Raw genomic sequence first — 18,188 nt, forward strand, 5'->3', positions numbered from 1 at the left:
TGAACGAGGTATACTTCTCCACCCCATCCAAAGCGGTCAACAAACATCCAGAATGCTGACTCAGTTTTTCGGGGCTGTATGAAACAGATATCCGTCTATATCCGCTTATATCCGTGTTTTTCGATGCGAGGTTCGCTAGGTTCTGCCTGTTTTGGCGGTCAGAAGGGCGGGAGGGGTCGGCAGTAAGTAAATACTATGTGCGTTCAGTGCTGGTTATTGATTGCCTCGATGCTTTGGGTTCTGGTGTACCGCGGTTATTAAGGCGGACTATCTGTCGATGGAAAGTCTTTCATATCAAGTTCTCATAACATGGCGTTTTCAATATTGGGGACATTTGGAGTTATATTTGCTTCTCAATATGGCGGTAGATGTACAAGATCTTCAGACTAAGAAAGGGAACTCAATCCTTGTATCATTATACTATATTCTTATCTACTTACTTCATGAACTAGGTCTACCTGACATCCTCATCGATCTGCCTTAGCATAAGATGGAAAAGAAAAAAAAATTATCAAAGAGGAATCACTCCACGGTCCAAATTCCCTATAGCCGAGCAGTATCGACCCAACAGATCCTCAATGTCTTCCAAACTCCCCAGTCGACTGGAGATAATAATGCTGACCTTCAATTGCCCCTGATCCTGCAAAGGGAACGTCGACACCGATAATAATGGCATGCCGCCTATTATACGATATCCCAAAGCACAGTCATGACCGTGGAATTTGAAACGTGTGCGCATGGCGGCGCCGTTCTGATGCGCTTGAACACTGTAGAAGGATGCATTCGCAGGCCACGACGTCGAGTGCTCGCGGATTGCCTCAAAATCTACTCCAGCATATGGCAAGGCTCGTGTGTATTGATCTTGCACGTGATGCAAAAGATCGAGGGCCGCGTTTTCGGAAGGCAAGCGAATGGAGATTCGAAGTGGGGAGATAGTCGTGCAGGGCCCAGAAATAGCATGGATGCCCTCAATGGGCGTGTCGCGCCCGTTTAGGACGTGGCCGAATACAACATCCCGTTGTCTGGTGACTTGAGCTAGAACTACGGCCCAGGCGGCCTTCACGAGGGATGATATGGTGATCCCACGGGGTGGTGTGGGAAGAGGAATGGTTCTGTTGACCTCGAGGGACAGATTGCTGTCTGATCCTGTGAGACTGAGGGCAGTCATTGTACTGTTCTGCAAATACTGCTTCCAGAACTCGTATGTCTGCGGATTCGCCTGCTTTTGGCGGTGCCGCAAGTACAGCGCAAATGAGGGAGGAGGGGCCTCGTCGAGTCCTCCTCTCTCATATGCCGAAATAAGGTCCTGGATTATCAAAGTCTGATATTCTCCGTCGTGTTGGGCATGGCTGCAGCGTATGAGTAGGACTGACTTCGACGGAGCTTTCGTTATGAGCAAAGCCTGGAAGTAAGGTGTTCCCCACGAAACTCCGGCTGAGGAGTTACTCAAGCAAATGCGATCAACAAATGCGTCAAGCTCCTCATCACACCTGATCTGTATGAGTTGGAACTGGAGACGCCGAAAGAGTACCTGCAAGTATCCGCCGCGATATGGCAGAAATACAGAGCGAAACAAGGGGTGCCGATCTACCAAAACATGGCACGCCTTCTCTAGGCGTGCAGAGTCAATCTCCATCGGCAGAGGAAGCTGCAACCACCGAATCTCGGATTGTTTCAGGAAATGACGTTGAAACTCTGTGGTAGGAAGGATGTCTTCTATATCCTCGACCTCTAAACCTGGACAGGCTGGAGCTAGTTCGCAGACAGCAAAGGCTCCAAGATCTTCAGGCTTGATATTGAGAAGCGACCCGGGATAGTACGGCTCCATCTCCGTTAGATTTGCATATTCCTGCGCACCGTGGGCCTGAGCTTCTAGCACTGGCCACGCAAAGATATCGGATACATCCAGTGTCAGCCCTTCTCTCCTTAACAAACTAATAATTCTCATGGCTTGGATGGAGTCACCGCCCAGTTCGAAAAAGTCGTCTTGGGTTCCAATCCTATCCACGGAGATGTTCAGAACTGTGGCCCAGAGCTGCTGGAATACGCGCTCCCGCGCTGACCGTGGAGGATGCAAGGTGCTTGATAGGAAACCTTCCGAACTCGCCGACAAGGCTTGGATCTGATCGTTAGAAAGGCGGGAGGCTTGGTCACGAAGATGTTGTCGGTCCAACTTATCGCTTCTTGTTCGTGGCACGTACGCGAGACGTAAGAATATGGTAGGAACCATATACACGGGCAATAGAGATTTTAGTTGTGCGGTCGCTGCCTGGACGTGCGCTCGAAACGATGTGCAGGTTTTCAGAAACAAGCTGCAGCCGTTACAAGCGTCGCCAGGATTATCAGCATCCTCACCACTATCAGACGGTATCTGGGCAATGAACGCGATCAGTGTAGGAATCCCCTCACGTAGAACGATATCGGTGATGATATCCGCTGCCTCCCTGAAGCACTGTCGTACGTGATGTTCGACGAGCGATAGCTCAATGCGCTGACCGCGCAATTTGATTTGTGTGTCTTTTCGACCCACGAATCGTATCCATCCGTTATCGGTATACTGTACTAAATCGCCGGTGCGATAGAGCCGACCTGGCTTTTCTTTCCCCCGAAATCCAATCAACCAATGCGGCGGACTTATATATGCTGCAGCCGTTCGTGCTGTGTCATGCAGATAGCCACGAGTGACAATCGGCCCTTCAATCACCAACTCCCCCACAGCACCTATGGGTGCAAGACGAGACACGTCCGATGGTACAGTAACCCATCCAACACCTCCGGTCACGGGCCCTATCATGCCAGCGGCCCAAGAGCTGGCATCGATAGTGCCAGCGGCAGCACAGACAGTTGCCTCTGCAGGTCCGTATCCAGTGACCAATCTGCAATGTGGTGACCAGACGTCGACAATATCTTGAGTAACTACCTCTCCCGCCAAGATAATTGTTTCAAGCTCTGGAACTTGCTCAGGCTGGAGCAGTCGATTGATGATTGATGGCGTGAAGGTGGCATGATTAACATGCGCCTCGCGCATAAACCCAGCCAAATTGCCGACACGGTCTGATTCGGAAGGAATGCAGACACAGCCCCCGTTGGCTAACACAGAGAACACTTCGTAGATACTAGCATCAAAGGAGTACGAGGCAAAATGTATAGCGCGGCTGGATGAGCTGATGCCCAACGGCAGGCTATGATCTCGGATGCTTGTACAGAGATTCACATGCTCCATGATGGTTCCTTTGGGCTCACCCGTACTGCCAGACGTGAACATGACAAATGCAGCATCGTGGTAGGAGGGCTCTGTCCAAGTTTTGGCGGTCGCGTGTGCTGCCAGCCCCTGTAAGGGTAGAGTTATCACCTCAGCACCACAGTCTGCATGGATAAGATAGCGGGTTCGGGGAGATGTCAAAACCAATTTAGCTCTTGTCCAGCGAACAATAGTCTGGATATGACTTGGGGGATGACCTGGATCTAAGGGCACGCACGTGCCGCCAGCTCGCAGAACAGCTAACATGGTGATCACAGCCCATTTGGACTTCTCCAAGCAGAGCGGCACCAAAGCGCCCCGATGCACACCAAGAAGGCACAACTGAGTAGCTAGCTGGTCTGAGTGAGCGAGCAGCTCTGCATACGTGAGATTGCCATCCCATGCACAGATAGCCGCTGAATTTGGGGCTGCACTGGCGTGGGCAAGCACGAGATCGTGCAGACAAACATCAAAAGATGATGGGAGTTCGCGATTCCAGATTAATAGTTCCTGCTTGTCGTCGGGACTGAGAATGTCAAGCTGGCTCAGCGGGGCTTGCAAGCTCTTGGGCAGCTGTTGAAGTAGGTGGGAGAATTGCCCTATGGTTCTCCTCACCATCGTAGACTGCACAACCTGCGGATCATAGTTCACGGTAATTTGTATGGAAGATGCATCGACGTCAGTCAGATGGCAGACAACCACAAAGGCATACTCGGCAAACGCGCCATAGTCCGCAGAGCCAGCACACAATTCTCCGAAGAGACTAGAAGAGGCGGTCTTCCCCGGAGAAGGAGCCTGGATAGTCAAGTGGGATTGAAATTGGCACGCGCGCGCGGCCTCGGGACTTATGTTTCGAATATTCTGTAGCCCGAACTGCTGAAATGGAATTCGATCTGCCGCTTGTCCTTGGATGGCAAGCAAAGCGGTCTCCACCGTGTCACAGTCAAGATCTAATCGAATACGCAGCGGGAAGCTGGTGAAGGTGGGCCCGGTCATATCCTCAATGCCCATCACCGGTGCACTACGCCCGTTCTGAGTGACCCCATAAACCAGGTCATTAGAGTCGGTCTGGTAGGACATGACCAAGGCCCAGGCCAAGTGGATGAACGTTGTAGTGGTAAATTCTGAGCCACTGCCGCAAAGGCCGGTGATAGTGTGATGGAAGGAGGCATCTGCCACGGGCGTGTGGCGTGGTGAGGGCAGTGGAGGCCAGACGGGGGCGGACAGGCCGGAAAATTCATTGCGCCAATATTTGGCCGCCCTGTTGGATTGGCGCTGGACATAATCAATGAATTGATTGAACGGAGGGGGCGACGGCGTGCTCTTAGGACTTTGGTAGTACGTCTCGACTTGCTTCCACAGGGATGGGAGTGACCACCCGTCATACACGGCATGATGCATGGTCAGACAAAAGTGCACGGCGGCAGATTCGCAAGGCCAGATGAAGGAGAGGTCGACTAATGCATCCCCAAGCCCCATTGGAGTAGATTGAATATGTTCATCGTACGCCGCCTGACTGTCGAACGTGTGGAAACGAGGCGACTCGCGAAGGACCACCTGGCACGTTCCAGGGTGACGATCTGATTGTATCATGCGCGTCCGAAGGATGGGATTGACCGCAGCAATGGCAAGCCAGGACCTTTGGAACTTGCCGAGATCAACCTGGTCATCTAGCTGGTACCGGAAAGTCACTTTGTAGCGGTTGGTGGACTTCTTAGTGGACAACGCAATGAGGCCTTCTTGCAGAGGTGTGGAGGGGTATATATCCTCGATCTGACGAGAAGAGACACCACAGCGCTTCGCTGCAATGCTTATCAGGTCGCCCAGATCTGCAACCAACGCAAACGGTGCCAGCTCCAACGACGCCACTGCTTCATCAGGGTTTGAGCTCATGGCCTGTGCCAAGTCGCGAAGCCTGGGGCTGTGAAATACATTGGCTATGGTGATACTGAGCCCCCCCTGCCGAGCTGCGGAGATCAGACTCATGGCGCGGAGCGAGTCTCCTCCCAAGCGGAAGAAGTTGTCCTCTACTCCAATCGTGCTCCTGGGGCGGCCCAGTACATCAGCCCAGATCTGCTGGAGGTGTTGTTCCTCCGGTGTGGACGGCATGATGCGCGCAGCTACCGGAGCAGAGTAGGCCTCCAAGTCCGCGAGGGACATTGCGCCGACAGCATCATGAAGTTGCTGACGGTCCAGCTTACCACTGGTAGTCAGAGGTACTCGCTGCAATGGCAAATATAAGCTTGGCACCATATATCCAGGCATGCGCATATGAAGCTGCGCCTTGGAAGCTTGGACACTTAAGCGGAAGGGATCAGTGGCCGATGCAATTAGCGAGTTCTCGTGATTATCAGCTGAGGTAGAGATATCTGGTAGATGAATCAATGCCACTAAGAGTTTGGTATCATCGCTTGTGGTAGCTACCTCTGCAACGATGTCCTTGGCTTGACCAAATACTTGGCGAAGATGATGTTCCACCTCGGCCAACTCAAACCGCTGCCCACGGAGCTTAACCTGACGATCCTTGCGGGCAACGTATTGCAGCGTACCATCCGCCCTATATCGAGCCGCATCTCCAGTTCTATATATCCGACTGGGTTTTCCGTCGAGCCAGGGTCGGAGGCCATTCAGGAACGCCGCCTGAGTGGTGCTAGGATCGTCCAGGTAGCCTCGGGCGATGTTGGGGCCTTCAACCACCAGCTCGCCCACGGCACCGATAGGAGAAAGAAGGTCCGGATTACCAGGATCGATGATCCACATGCGACAACCAAACGGTCGTCCCAGATTGCGTGGCTCGGAACCAGGGTGCAGTGTGTCCACTGTGCCGGAACACCACACAGCACATTCCGTTGGACCGTATGCAAGAATCAATCTCAACATGGGGGACCATGTCTGCACCTCCTTGCTGCTTACAGCTTCGCCCCCCACAACTAGGGTGCGCAACGTCGGGAAGGCAGCCGGTGTCAAAGCACGCGCCACTGACGGAGTCAGGGAGGCCCAATTTGCCCGCAAGTCGTATGTGGCTCGGGACAATGCCTGTTGACGCTGTTCTTCTGAGGGAATGCATATGCAGCCGCCCTGGACCAAAGTTGTGAGCATTTCACCAATTGAACCATCGAAGGCGAATGACGCAAATTGCAACACGCGGGACTGAGGGCCGATCTGCAACGTTCCAGCCTGACTGACGGCAGAGGTGGCAAAGGCACGATGTTGGATGATCACTCCTTTTGGCTGCCCCGTTGATCCGGAGGTGAAAATGCCATATAGTGCATTGTCTGGGGTCAGCTTCAAGTCCATCTCTTTCCCCCCATATACATCACCCCTACTGCCTTCCGCTCCCCCAACCTCTTCACCGAAGGTTACCACCCGGCTTACCAACTGGGCCGCTATTTCCTGACCTTGAGGGGGTGCTAATATCACAGTAGCCCGAGCCTTTATACAGATAGCACGTAGCCGGGCCAGTGGGTGGCTTGGGTCTAAGAGAATGAAGGCGCCGCCGGCTCGAATCACGGCTGTGATTGCTACGGTGACCCAGCGGGACTTGATGGCGTAGATTGGAACGAAGACCTCAGGGCCAACACCGTAACAGTCATGGAGTTGACGGCTTAACCAGGCTGATTGAGCCTCTAGATCTGTGTAGGTGAAACTGCCATCCCATGCGCAGACGGCTGGAGAGTCGGGCCGTGCGCGGCAGTTGTCGAGGATCATGTCGCCGACGCATCGCTCTACAGCCTGCGGGACCTGCTCGTTCCATCTTCGTATAGCCTGAAGAGAGCTTCCGCCTAGCAGAGGAACTGACCGAACTGGTTGGTCACTGAATTCCACGATACCCTTCATCGCTTGCTCAAAAGCATCGAGGACGAATGCGGCCTGATCATGGGTGAGCAGTTCACGCCGATAGTCCATGATTACCCCGACTTCCTCTTGGGCAATATTGATACGGACCATTAAATCGTACTATATGAGAACCATAATTCCATCAGCCTGCCTGTGTCCTATACAAAGAGTGAATAAGGAATACAGAATGAACACATACCTCTGTGGAATCATCCCCATTTTGTTCGTCGAGTGTCAGTGAAGAGTGTGGAAGTGCAAGTCGTGACATGACTCTTTGGACGGACATAATAGAGTTAAAAAGGGGACCCTGATGCTGGCGCATGACTTCGGCCAGCGGCCAATATTGAAAGTCCAGGGATTGAGCGAAGTCACTTTGGGTTTTGCGCAGCATCTCAAGAGTGCTGGCGTCATTTCTACGGAAATCCATCCGCCAGATAAGCGTATTGATAAAAGGCCCTACTGCATCCTCAATGCCACTGATGGGCATGTCGCGGCCGGCCGCCACATAGCCGTAGCATACGTTGTCAGTGCGCGCATATGCACGGAGGACCAGCCCCCAGGCCACTTCGAAGACTGAAGCCAATGTGAGTTCGTTGGTTCGGCAGAACTCACGCATAGCAGGAATCCCAAGCAACAGGCGGTCAACTCGGCCTATTCCTGCAGTCGACATGCCTTCACTCTCGTAACCTGCTAACTTGGGGAAAAGACACGCTTCGAGGTTCTCCGTGTACTTATCCCAGTAGGTGCGGACGGGGTCTGGTGGCTGTTTCTGTATATATGAAATGTAATCTCGGTATACGTGGTCTGGTCCTTGAGGCAGAATACCATCGTATGCTAGTTGGAGATCGCGGTAGATTATCTGGCGGGAGATTCCGTCCAGCAGGGCATGCTCGATCTCTAGAGCGCAGCTTACGGAGCCTGTGGAAGCCCGACAGACCGTTAACCGATGCGCTGGATGCAAGGCCGGTAGGGGCGAACGCTCCCAAGGGCTTGATCCTTTTACAGAACTCTCCGTCTGTGTAGCATCAAAGCTGACCATAGTCGGTCGCACATCATCTAGGACAACCTGGTCAATGCCGCCGTCCCCTCGCGGACTGTCCACAAATATGGTACGAAGTAGTGGATGTCTTTCCACAACCCGCTCCCACGCCCGCATGAGTCGGCCAGTGTCGATTGGACACTCATCTCGGGCCTTCACAGTCCATGCCAGCCGGGCTGTATAGCCTTTTGAATTCTTCGCTTGACTTATCAACATTCCAAGTTGGATGGGCGCACAGGGATACGCATCCGCCACGGTCTTGCCGGCGAGGCTGAGTCTGTCTGTCAGGGCCTCAAATTCGAAGAATTGCTCATCAGTCAATCGTAGTAGAGGCACATCGGATCGGGTCAGACGAGGAGGAATTGTGGGAAATCGCTGGGCCAGGGTTGACAGGGCCTCTCGGGATCTTTCCGCCCATCCGACAATCTCTTTTGTGTGCTTGATATGCCGATTGTATAGAAAGTCAATCGACAGTCTTCCTTCGGTCACATTGGCAAGGATATCAATCAGGGCAAAGCGACCCACATGCGATCCCTGGTTGACAAGAGTCGAAATCGATAAGGGTACCCGCTTGAAAAGGGAGTTAGGTGATTCTGCTGCCTCTGAAGTGCCGGCGTAATTGAGAGTGATCTCCATCGCCGTCATCCGACCCTGGCGTGCTGCCAAGTAGAATCGCCCAACGTCTTGGACGTCGCGTCGCCCATCCTTAGTTCGACGTACCGCCTCCATCAAATTACAGTCGGGGCCTAGAGGCACATAAGAGGGCCAGATATTTGTAAACCATCCAACGGTTCCGATCACGTCAATATCGTCCGCCCATGGATCGCGCCCATGGCCTTCGTTGTAGATGGCTGGAGTCGGTCTATCGCGGAATGTCTTCATGAACGCATGCATCAGCGCCGCCTGCAGCAGCTCGACTGGCCTGGTGTTAAAGGCTTTGTTGGCAGGCCCCAGAACCTGAGTAGTCTGTTGACGGTTGAGTGTTACTTGGTACTGATCTACGTCGGCATAATTATTGCTGGTCTCAGACAATCCCCAGTAATCCATCATTGCCGCCGGGGCAGCCTGGTCTCTTATCTCTGGGGTAGAGACAATGTGCTCCTCTTGGAGACGAGCCCATGTCACATAAGACATGGCGCTTGGTGGGCTTACAGGCTTCGATTCTAAAAGCCGCTCTAGTTGGTCCAGGATAGTCTGCCACGATACAATATCGACAACGAGGTGATGGACTATGAGGGACAGCCATTGTTTGCCGCCATGGATGCGCATCAGATCCACAGCAATCAAAGGCCCATATTCAATGTTCAAGTCTTGTTGACGATCCGTATAAAGGGCTTCGGCGTCCCTCTGTGACATGTTTTCATGTTGTTCGTATCGGTAAGAATTGTCTATATCCTTGCTGATTGTCTGATACCATGTCCCCTCCGCATTACGAGAGAACCGCGCCCGCAGCATAGAATGAGTACGTACAATCCATTGTACTGCCTGCTCTACCTTAGCAGCTTGGACGGGCCGCCGAAGCTCGAAGAAGAAGCTCTGATTGAAATGGTTGTAGTGCACCGGAACACGGTCCAGGAAGAGCTGTTGAATCGCCGATAGGCGGAACGGTGTATCATGGGCTCCATCTTGCAAGGGATCTGACGAACTAGAAATACTACTTGTGACTGTTGTAGCCAACTTGGCAATTGTGCTCTGTTGGAAAATGTGGTCGACTGTGGTGCGGATCCCGATACCTTTTAATTGAGAGACAATTTGCATAGCACTGATCGAATCGCCGCCGAGATGAAAGAAGCTGTCATCAACGCCTAGCATGTCAGGAGCCTTGTTCAAAGCCTGAACCCAGATACCATGAATCGCCTTCTCATTTGCTGTCGATGGCTGTCGGTGGCTGCGTTGCGCTGCGGTCATGTACCGCTGGATTTCCGAGGGCAGAAGAGCTTCGACAGACTTGCGAAGGGCTCTGCGGTCTACCTTCCCTCCAGTTGTCCGAGGGACCTTGGCAATAGGAAGGAATATAGAAGGAACCATGTATCTAGGGATGGCATCGCGAAGAGAGAGCTCGGCAACCTGCATGGACTTTTGGAAGGTGCTTGTGGCAGGAAGAAAGGGCGCGCCTTCCGCTTTTCCACCAGCCGTGTCCTGAAGAATAATACAAGCGAATAAGGTCGGTGAGCTGTCTATCGTTGCAATGTCGACAATCGAGTCTAAACCTCCAGTGCAGCTTCGCACTTGAAACTCGACTTCGGCTAACTCTATACGCTGTCCGCGCAGCTTCACCTGTGTGTCTTTGCGACCGATAAACCGAATTGTCCCTTCAGTAGTAAGCTCGACAAGGTCGCCCGAGCGATAGAGGCGGCCGGGGCGGCCATTTCGCCAACGGGTGAGCCACTCCGGAGGGTCAATATATCCTGCTTGCGTGAGCTCTGGGCTGTTGAGATACCCTCTTGTGACAATTGGCCCTTCGATGATGAGCTCGCCTATTGCACCAAGTGGAACCAATCGTGTGGGATCAGAGGGAGCAGTCACCCATGCTGCTCCGCCTAGAACAGGGCCAACGGTGCCTGGTGTCCAGGACCCCTCGACTACTGGCCCTGCTGCGCAAATTATGGTCTCAGCCGGACCATAAGCATTAATAAGTGTTACATGGGGTGCCCACCGACTGGCAACGTGCCGTGTCAGCGCTTCGCCTCCTGATATAACAGTCTCTAAACTGGGTACCCGATCAGGATCCAATATGGCAAGCATCGATGGGGTCAAGAGGGCCGCGTTGACTTGCTTGTCTGCAATGAATTGCTCAATTGCGTTCATCCGCTCAGACTCAGACGGTATACAGACACATCCTCCGGTGACGAGGGTCGTGAATATTTCATAAATGCTAGCATCGAAGGCATATGACGCAAAGTGAAGCATCCGACTACTCTTGGTTATGTTCAGTGCATCACTGTGATATCGAATGCTCGTCGACAGATTCCGATGCTCCATCACTATGCCCTTGGGTCGCCCGGTGGAGCCGGAGGTAAAGACAATAAAGGCCGGGGAGACGGGGCTCACCGAGGGCTGCTCGACAGAAGCTGAGCCAAGCCCATGCACTTGCATCTGGAAGGGTACAGTCAATATAGGGGCCGCAGAATGTCCTTCAAATTGAGCCTTCGTCTCTTCCGAGCAAATGACTGTTCCAGGCTGTGTCTGATCAAGTATACTCTGCAGCCGCTCAGTTGGAAGATTAGGGTCAATGCAAACAGCGGTTGCTCCAGCACGCAAAACGGCCATGATGCTGATGACCGACCACTTTGATCTCTTTAGACTGATAGGCACAACTGATCCCGCCTGAAGACCGCTGTTCCCAAGTACTTGTGCCAGCACAAGGGAGGACGAGGCTAGCTCTTCAAAAGTCAAGTCCCCATCCCAGGCACACACCGCTAAGGCAGACGGACGCGACATTACATGATCCAGAACGGAGTCATGCAAGCAGCGCTCTAATGGCGATGGTAGTGTAGCATTCCAGCGGGCCAATTTTTCCCGATCATGATCGCTAACTGCTGAGAGACTCCGTAGAGACATATCTGGGTGAAAGAGGACTTGGTCAAGAATGTGCTCAAATTGACTGACCATCCTCTGGGCCTGGTGTACATCCAACATGCTCGGGTCATACTGGGCCACGATATCCAGATAGCCATCCACCTCCACAACTTTATTACAAGCAAGAACAAAACCGTAGCTTGCAAAATCCCCTAGATCCAGATGCTCGCTCTGAACTTGGGCTATCAGAGCGCCGTGGCTGGACTCTGGAAGAGAATTAATCCCCACATGACTCTGAAACTTGCATGCCCTGGCTGCTTCACTGCTAAACGACCCAATCTTTCGCAACCCAGTCTGCTGATAGGCCGTCATGGCTGCTAGCTGCTGTTGAATCTGGCGCGCCTCATACTGTACAGATTTATCTAACTCTAATCTGACGCGAAATGGGACGGTTGTGACAGTCGGCCCCGTGAACTGGTCGATGCCAGACACGGCTGCGGTGCGCCCATTGAGGGTTAGTCCAAACACGACATCGACTGAGTCCGTATAATAGGACATAACGATTGCCCACGCCAATTGGATGGCTGTGGGAATAGTGAAATCTAGCTGAACATCGGCTCTCATGGAGTGTCGCCGATGAATGGCTTGATTCGGTACCGGTTCGTAAGTTGGATGTGGGAGAGCTGGGAATACAGCTGCTTTTAGGTCTTCAAATTGGAAGCGCCAAAAGGAAGCCGAAGCGGACTCGTCCTGTTGCTGGTGGAGGTAGCGAATGAACGGTGAGAATGGCCGAGGCTGAAGACTTTGTCCGCGGTAGGCAGCCTCGACCTGGTCCCAAATGAGAGACAGGGACCAGCCGTCGTAGAGGGCATGGTGGATAGTCATGACGAGACGAGGAGGACTAGCTATCAATGAAAGACAGAGCAAGCGTACATTGAGACCCATTGCTACAGGCACAGAGCGGCTTTGGTAATCCTGCTGTGTGCTATATTTCTCCCAGTATGGCGCCTCTCGCATAACGACCTGGAAGCTGCCTCCCGGGCCCTGTATCAGTCGTGTACGGAGAATAGGGTTTGCAACACAAGTTGCATTCCACGCCGCTTGGAAACGATCCAAATCGACATTTTCTACAAGGTCATAGACGAATGTTGCAACATATTTTCCGGGCGTCTTCAGAGTCAACGCCATAAGGCCTTCTTGCAACGGGGTGCATGGGTACAGGTCCTCAATCTGAACTCTGGCTACTCCAGCATCGGTCTGCAGCGCTGATATAATTTGCTCTTGTACCCGCAAATCTGAAATGAGAGTGAGTGGTGGCACTGTATCGTCGCTGTGCGTGACATTGGCCATGTTTTTCGTCGCTGCAAGGTCGGTTATACGCGGTGTGGTGAAGATGTCTCCCACGGTCAAAGAGTACCCCGACTTTCGTGCGAGCGTGACCAATTTCATGGCCGACAAGGAATCACCACCCCTTCGGAAGAAGTTATCCTCAATCCCGATCCGGTCCTCGGGAATCGAAAGAACGACCCCGTAAAGTTGCCGCAGTACCGCCTGGGTGTGAGTCTCTGGCCCTCGAATCGGAGCTTTCTCTGACATTCTGAACTCATCCAGCTGTTCGGAAGTCAATAGTGCCGCATGTGCTTGTAGGACGCGCCGATCCAGTTTTCCCGTTGCAGAAACAGGCAGACGGCTGAGGGGGATCAGAACCGCCGGGACCATGTATGATGGGAGGTGCTGTTTCATTCCAGCAAGGGCAATAGCTGCTGCTTTGGAGAAGCTCGCGTCACTCTCCACAATCAAACTGGAGTTGGATCCGATTGAGGGCGTGCGCACAACGAACCCGGCCAGAAGATCAGGTCGCCCGTCTTGTGAAGGAAGGATGTCAGCAACTACTCCCTGAGCTCCAGGAAAGCAGCGGTGTAGGTGATATTCCACCTCTCCCATCTCCATTCGCTGACCTCGCAGCTTGACCTGCGTGTCTTTGCGGCCGATGAATATAAATTCCCCTTCATCGTTATAATGCACGAGATCTCCGGTTCTATACAATCTGCACGGACTAGCCCGGAATGTGCGCAGCCAGGGGACGCTGTCTGGAAATGCCTCAGCCGTCTTTTTCGGTTGGTTTAGATACTCCCGTGCAACAGTTGGGCCTTCAACTATGAGCTCTCCAACGGCACCGATAGGGCATAGCTGATTGACATTCGACGGCTTGACAACCCATCCTACCGCCCCAGTAGCAAGGCCAATATTCGTTGACTGCTTCGGGTCTACCGCCTGCTGCACGGCCATCAGTATTGCACATTCAGTCGGACCATAACAATTCATGAGGTGCAAGTATGGAGACCACTGCTCAGCATCAGCTGGGGTCACGGGCTCTCCACCCAGCAAAAGGTGTTTCAACGTGGGGGATGTCTGAGCGTTCAAGGTACGTGCGACAGTAGGCGTCATCAAAGCCCAATTAGCCTTAAAGTCTGCAATAGCACCCGTAAGATTCGACAGACAGTCTTGTTGAGACGGAACACATATACAGCCACCAGCTACTAGGGTCGCGAGGTTGTCAAATATACTTGCGTCACACGCATAGGCCGAAAACTGCAGCACTCGGGACTCTGGGCTGAGACAAGACTTGGGGCATATTGCCTGCGCCATTGTGCACCAGCCACCATGCGTAATCACAGCCCCTTTTGGCTTGCCTGTTGACCCTGAGGTAAATACCAGATACATGGCATTACTTGGAGTGGCCGGACTAGTGTTCAGGGGGCCTTCGGCGGTCACCAGCTCGTTATAATGGGACCCGAGGATGACGGCTTGTAATGGCCCCAATTGACTAGCAGAACGGGCATTGGCTTCCGAGCAGAGCAGGATAGAAGCGCGCATCTCGTGACATAATTTTTGCAATCGATCCATGGGATTCGAGGGGTCGAGCAAGGCGAAAGCACCGCCGGCTTTCAAAACAGCCAGTATGGCGACAGTCGTCCACCGCGACTTCTCGAAATACAGGGGAACGAAGGTCTCAGGACCAACACCTATGGATACTAAGCGTCTTGCTAGCTTTTCTGCATGTGATTCGAGTTCCTGGTATGAGAACTCGCCATCCCACGCGCAGACGGCGGGCGCTTTAGGCTGAGCCAGCGTACGTTGATAGATCAGCTCGTGCGCACACTGTTCGACCAGTGCTGGGGGTTGGCCATTCCACTTCCGCAACTCGGCCATGTCGCATGTGCCGATGCTTTCGATATCTTCTAGCCGAGCGTTAGGTGTCTGCTGAATTTGCTGGTAGATATGCTCCAATTGATGAATTAGCCGCTTCATATGCACATCAGTGACCATCAGCGGGTCATAGGCGATCTCAAGCGCCACAGAGGTCGAGGATGGCTTAGCGACTATGGTAATACCAGAAGAAGTGGTCTCGGTCAACTCGGTGAGATCACGAAGTTTGGAAAACATGGCCGGGTGTCGGTGCTCCCCTTCATCGGCTTGGATGACTAGTTGGCTCTGAAACTGCGTGGCAGCGGCGGACTCGGCGCCCAGAAGGCTGAGGCGCTTAAGCCCGACCTGCTCTACAGACATGGTCCGGCGTGAGTGCGCCTGTACATTCTTCAAGGTTTCGATCACAGTCGCTTGGGGATCGAGAAGCAGTCGCATGGGAATGATGGCGAAGGTGGGTCCGATCATGGACTCAATGCCCTCAACCGGCGCACCACGGCCGGCAACTGTTAGCCCAAAAACTACATCCCAACTTTCTGTGTGGTGAGATACTAGGAGGCCCCACGCAAGTAGGAGCATAGTCGGCAGAGTTATTTGTTGCTCGGTATGCCAGGCCGCTGCAATGGGAATAACATATGCAATCGTTTTTGTAGGCTTCGCAACATGATCTGGGGACGGTAGTTTGGGGAAAGGGATCGCGTTCAGGTCCGATAGGGACTCGGTCCAATAACGGTCGATTTCGCTCTGGCTTTGGGATTTCAAGTATCGGATGAAAGGGCTAAAGGGCCTCGAGGGCAAGCTCTCCCCTCTGTAGGCCGCTTCCACTTGTTGCAGCAATAATGGAATTCCCCAGGCATCAAACAGTGCATGGTGCATAAGCAGTGTAAAATGGCGAGGCGTGTTTGGGGTTGTCGGATCACTCAACGCCAATCTAAATAACCGCTGTGCTGTCTTCCAGTCCTTCCACATTTTGGGGACATCCTCGCTCGGATTCCTCGTGTCCCATGGAATGACATCCCGGATTACGGCCTGCCAAAGTTCTGCTTCTTTCCCCGGCACGATGCGCGTTCGCAGGATCGGGTTGGCTTCAACTGTTGCTTGCCAAGCACGGCGGAATTTGTTGATATCGATGTTGATGGGTAGCTCGAATTCCATACACATGGTGTACGCGCCTGAATGTTTCAGGGCTACCGCGAATAGGCCCTCCTGTAGCGGAGTACAAGGGTAGATGTCCTCAATTTCGTCCTGCTTTACCTGAAACTTGCCCAGGGTGTGCGCCACCGCCATTTTCTCACTCTCACTCTTACAAAGCGAGAAGGCTGGTACTTCTTCTGATGGAAGATGATCCATGCTGGCACTCAATGCCATTTCCTCTAGCGTACCATCACCCCAAGCATCCTCGTCTTCCAGGATCATTCCGCACTTGCGCGCTAGCCCTGCTAGCTTCATAAACTGTAGGGAATCTCCACCTAGGTTCCAGAAGTTATCTTCGATGCCAATACGCTCGGTAGACATTTGTAGTACCTCTCCCAACAGTCGCTGCATCAATGTTTCCTTAGGGTTTCGCGGCGGTGTCTTCGCTGTTGTCTCCAGACCTAGCTTGAGCAAGTCGCGTTGAGTTTTGTAATTTCCAAGCTGACGTAGGCTTCGGCGATCCAGTTGGCCATTGGTACTCAATGGCATGGAAGATATCTCCAGGAAAACCGTGGGAACCATGTAGCCGGGGAGAACATGTCGCAGCTTGGATTTTACTTGCTGAACTAGTGTCTGGAAATCCCCATCTGGGACCACCAGCTCACTTTCGGAAGTGGTTGCTTGAGAAGCGCCGAGAGTCCTGGTCTGACGTACCACGAATGCGACCAAAAGGGAGGATTCGAGCGCATCCCTTGGTTGTATGACTTCCACTGCGGCATCAATGACCGAAGGATGTGAGCGTACATGGTATTCAATCTCGGCCGCTTCCATTTGGTGTCCAGCGATTTTTAGCTGGCTATCCCTGCAACCAAGACGCTCGATCGAGCCATCTACATGACAGCGCGCGAGCTCACCAGTCCTATAAACTTTGCCCTGCACGCTTGGCCATATCTTTCGCAGCCAGTCGGGGCGGTCGACGAAGCCGGCAGCTGTGTTGGCTCCGCATCCTATGTATCCTCGCCCAACAATCGGACCTTCGATCAAAAGCTCACCTACTTTGCCTACCTCACAAAGGCGCTGAACGTTCCTCTCATCCACAATCCAGCAGCTTCCGCCAACCGGAAGCCCTACTCGGATGGGCAAGTCCGCTGCCTCGGGAACGGCATGGACGCAGGCGAAGATACTGCACTCAGTGGGTCCATAGGCGTTGAATAAGTTCAAATGAGGAGCCCAATAATCTCTATCTTGTGCGGTCAGGGCTTCCCCAGCACATACCAAAGTCTCGAGCGTCGGCAGGGTCTTGGGATCCAATGAGCGAGCCATGGATGGCATGAGCAAAGCCCAATTGACTCGCAGACGTCGTATCACAGTGGCAAGGTCACCCCGTCGTTCCACTTCAGATGGAATACATACACACCCTCCGTGGACTAGCACGGCGAGCGTTTCAGTGAGGCAGACATCAAAAGCGTAAGAAGCAAAGTGCAGTGCTCGCGATGTCCGGGTGAGGTTTAATCGGTTACCGTGATCGACGATCGAAGATGAGATAGATCGATGTTCGATCACAGCGCCTGTAGGGGCACCTGTACTCCCGGAGGTAAACATGGCATAGGCGGCATGGCTTGGCTTAGAACGACTAGCTGCCCCTGGAGCCATACCCTGATTTCCCTGCCCTGTTTCTTTGTGCACGACCACCACATCGGGCGCAAGCTGGCCAGCTTGGGACGCATTCTGGGATGAGGCTACCACCAACGGCGCCTTGAATGTTTGGCAAATTTCCTTGAGCTACTGTAATGGTTGCGATGGATCGAGTAGTACAAAGGCGCCTCCAGCATACAAGACACCCAGGACCGCAATGATCGCCCACCGGGACTTCTCAAAGTAAATAGGCACAAAGTCTTCTGTGCCGACACCCCGAGCCGACAGCGACGTGCCGAGTGAATGAGCTAAGTTGCTGAGTTGCCGATAGGTGAACTCGCCATCCCATGCACACACTGCAGGTGCTTCTGGCTGTTCTTGACAGTGCTGTTCAATTAAGTCGTGTATGCAGGACTCAATTGCCACGGGTGGTTCCGCGAATATTTGCTCGGATTGTGAATCGTAAGCAGGCACTAGGCCTCCGTTCTGTGTAAGACGTGGTTTGTTGGACAGAAAAGACATTATGACTTGTTTCAATTGAGAGTATTCCTCTCCCAGGTCGTTTCCCGAATGTTA

General features: G+C 53.0%; 1 protein-coding gene across 1 annotated transcript; it reads right to left on the reverse strand.

The window, feature by feature from the left end:
- Nucleotides 1-511: 511 nt before the first annotated feature.
- Nucleotides 512-3,508, reverse strand: AKAW2_21420A (non-ribosomal peptide synthetase; the record flags this gene model as incomplete). The annotated part of the gene is made up of 1 exon (XM_041686242.1): nucleotides 512-3,508. One exon carries the CDS (start codon nucleotides 3,506-3,508, stop codon nucleotides 512-514), a length of 2,997 nt encoding a protein of 998 aa, XP_041540246.1.
- Between the last annotated feature and the right edge of the window lie 14,680 nt (nucleotides 3,509-18,188).

This window comes from Aspergillus luchuensis, chromosome 2, assembly GCF_016861625.1.
Source record: "Aspergillus luchuensis IFO 4308 DNA, chromosome 2, nearly complete sequence".
NCBI classification, from domain to species: Eukaryota; Fungi; Ascomycota; class Eurotiomycetes; order Eurotiales; family Aspergillaceae; genus Aspergillus; species Aspergillus luchuensis.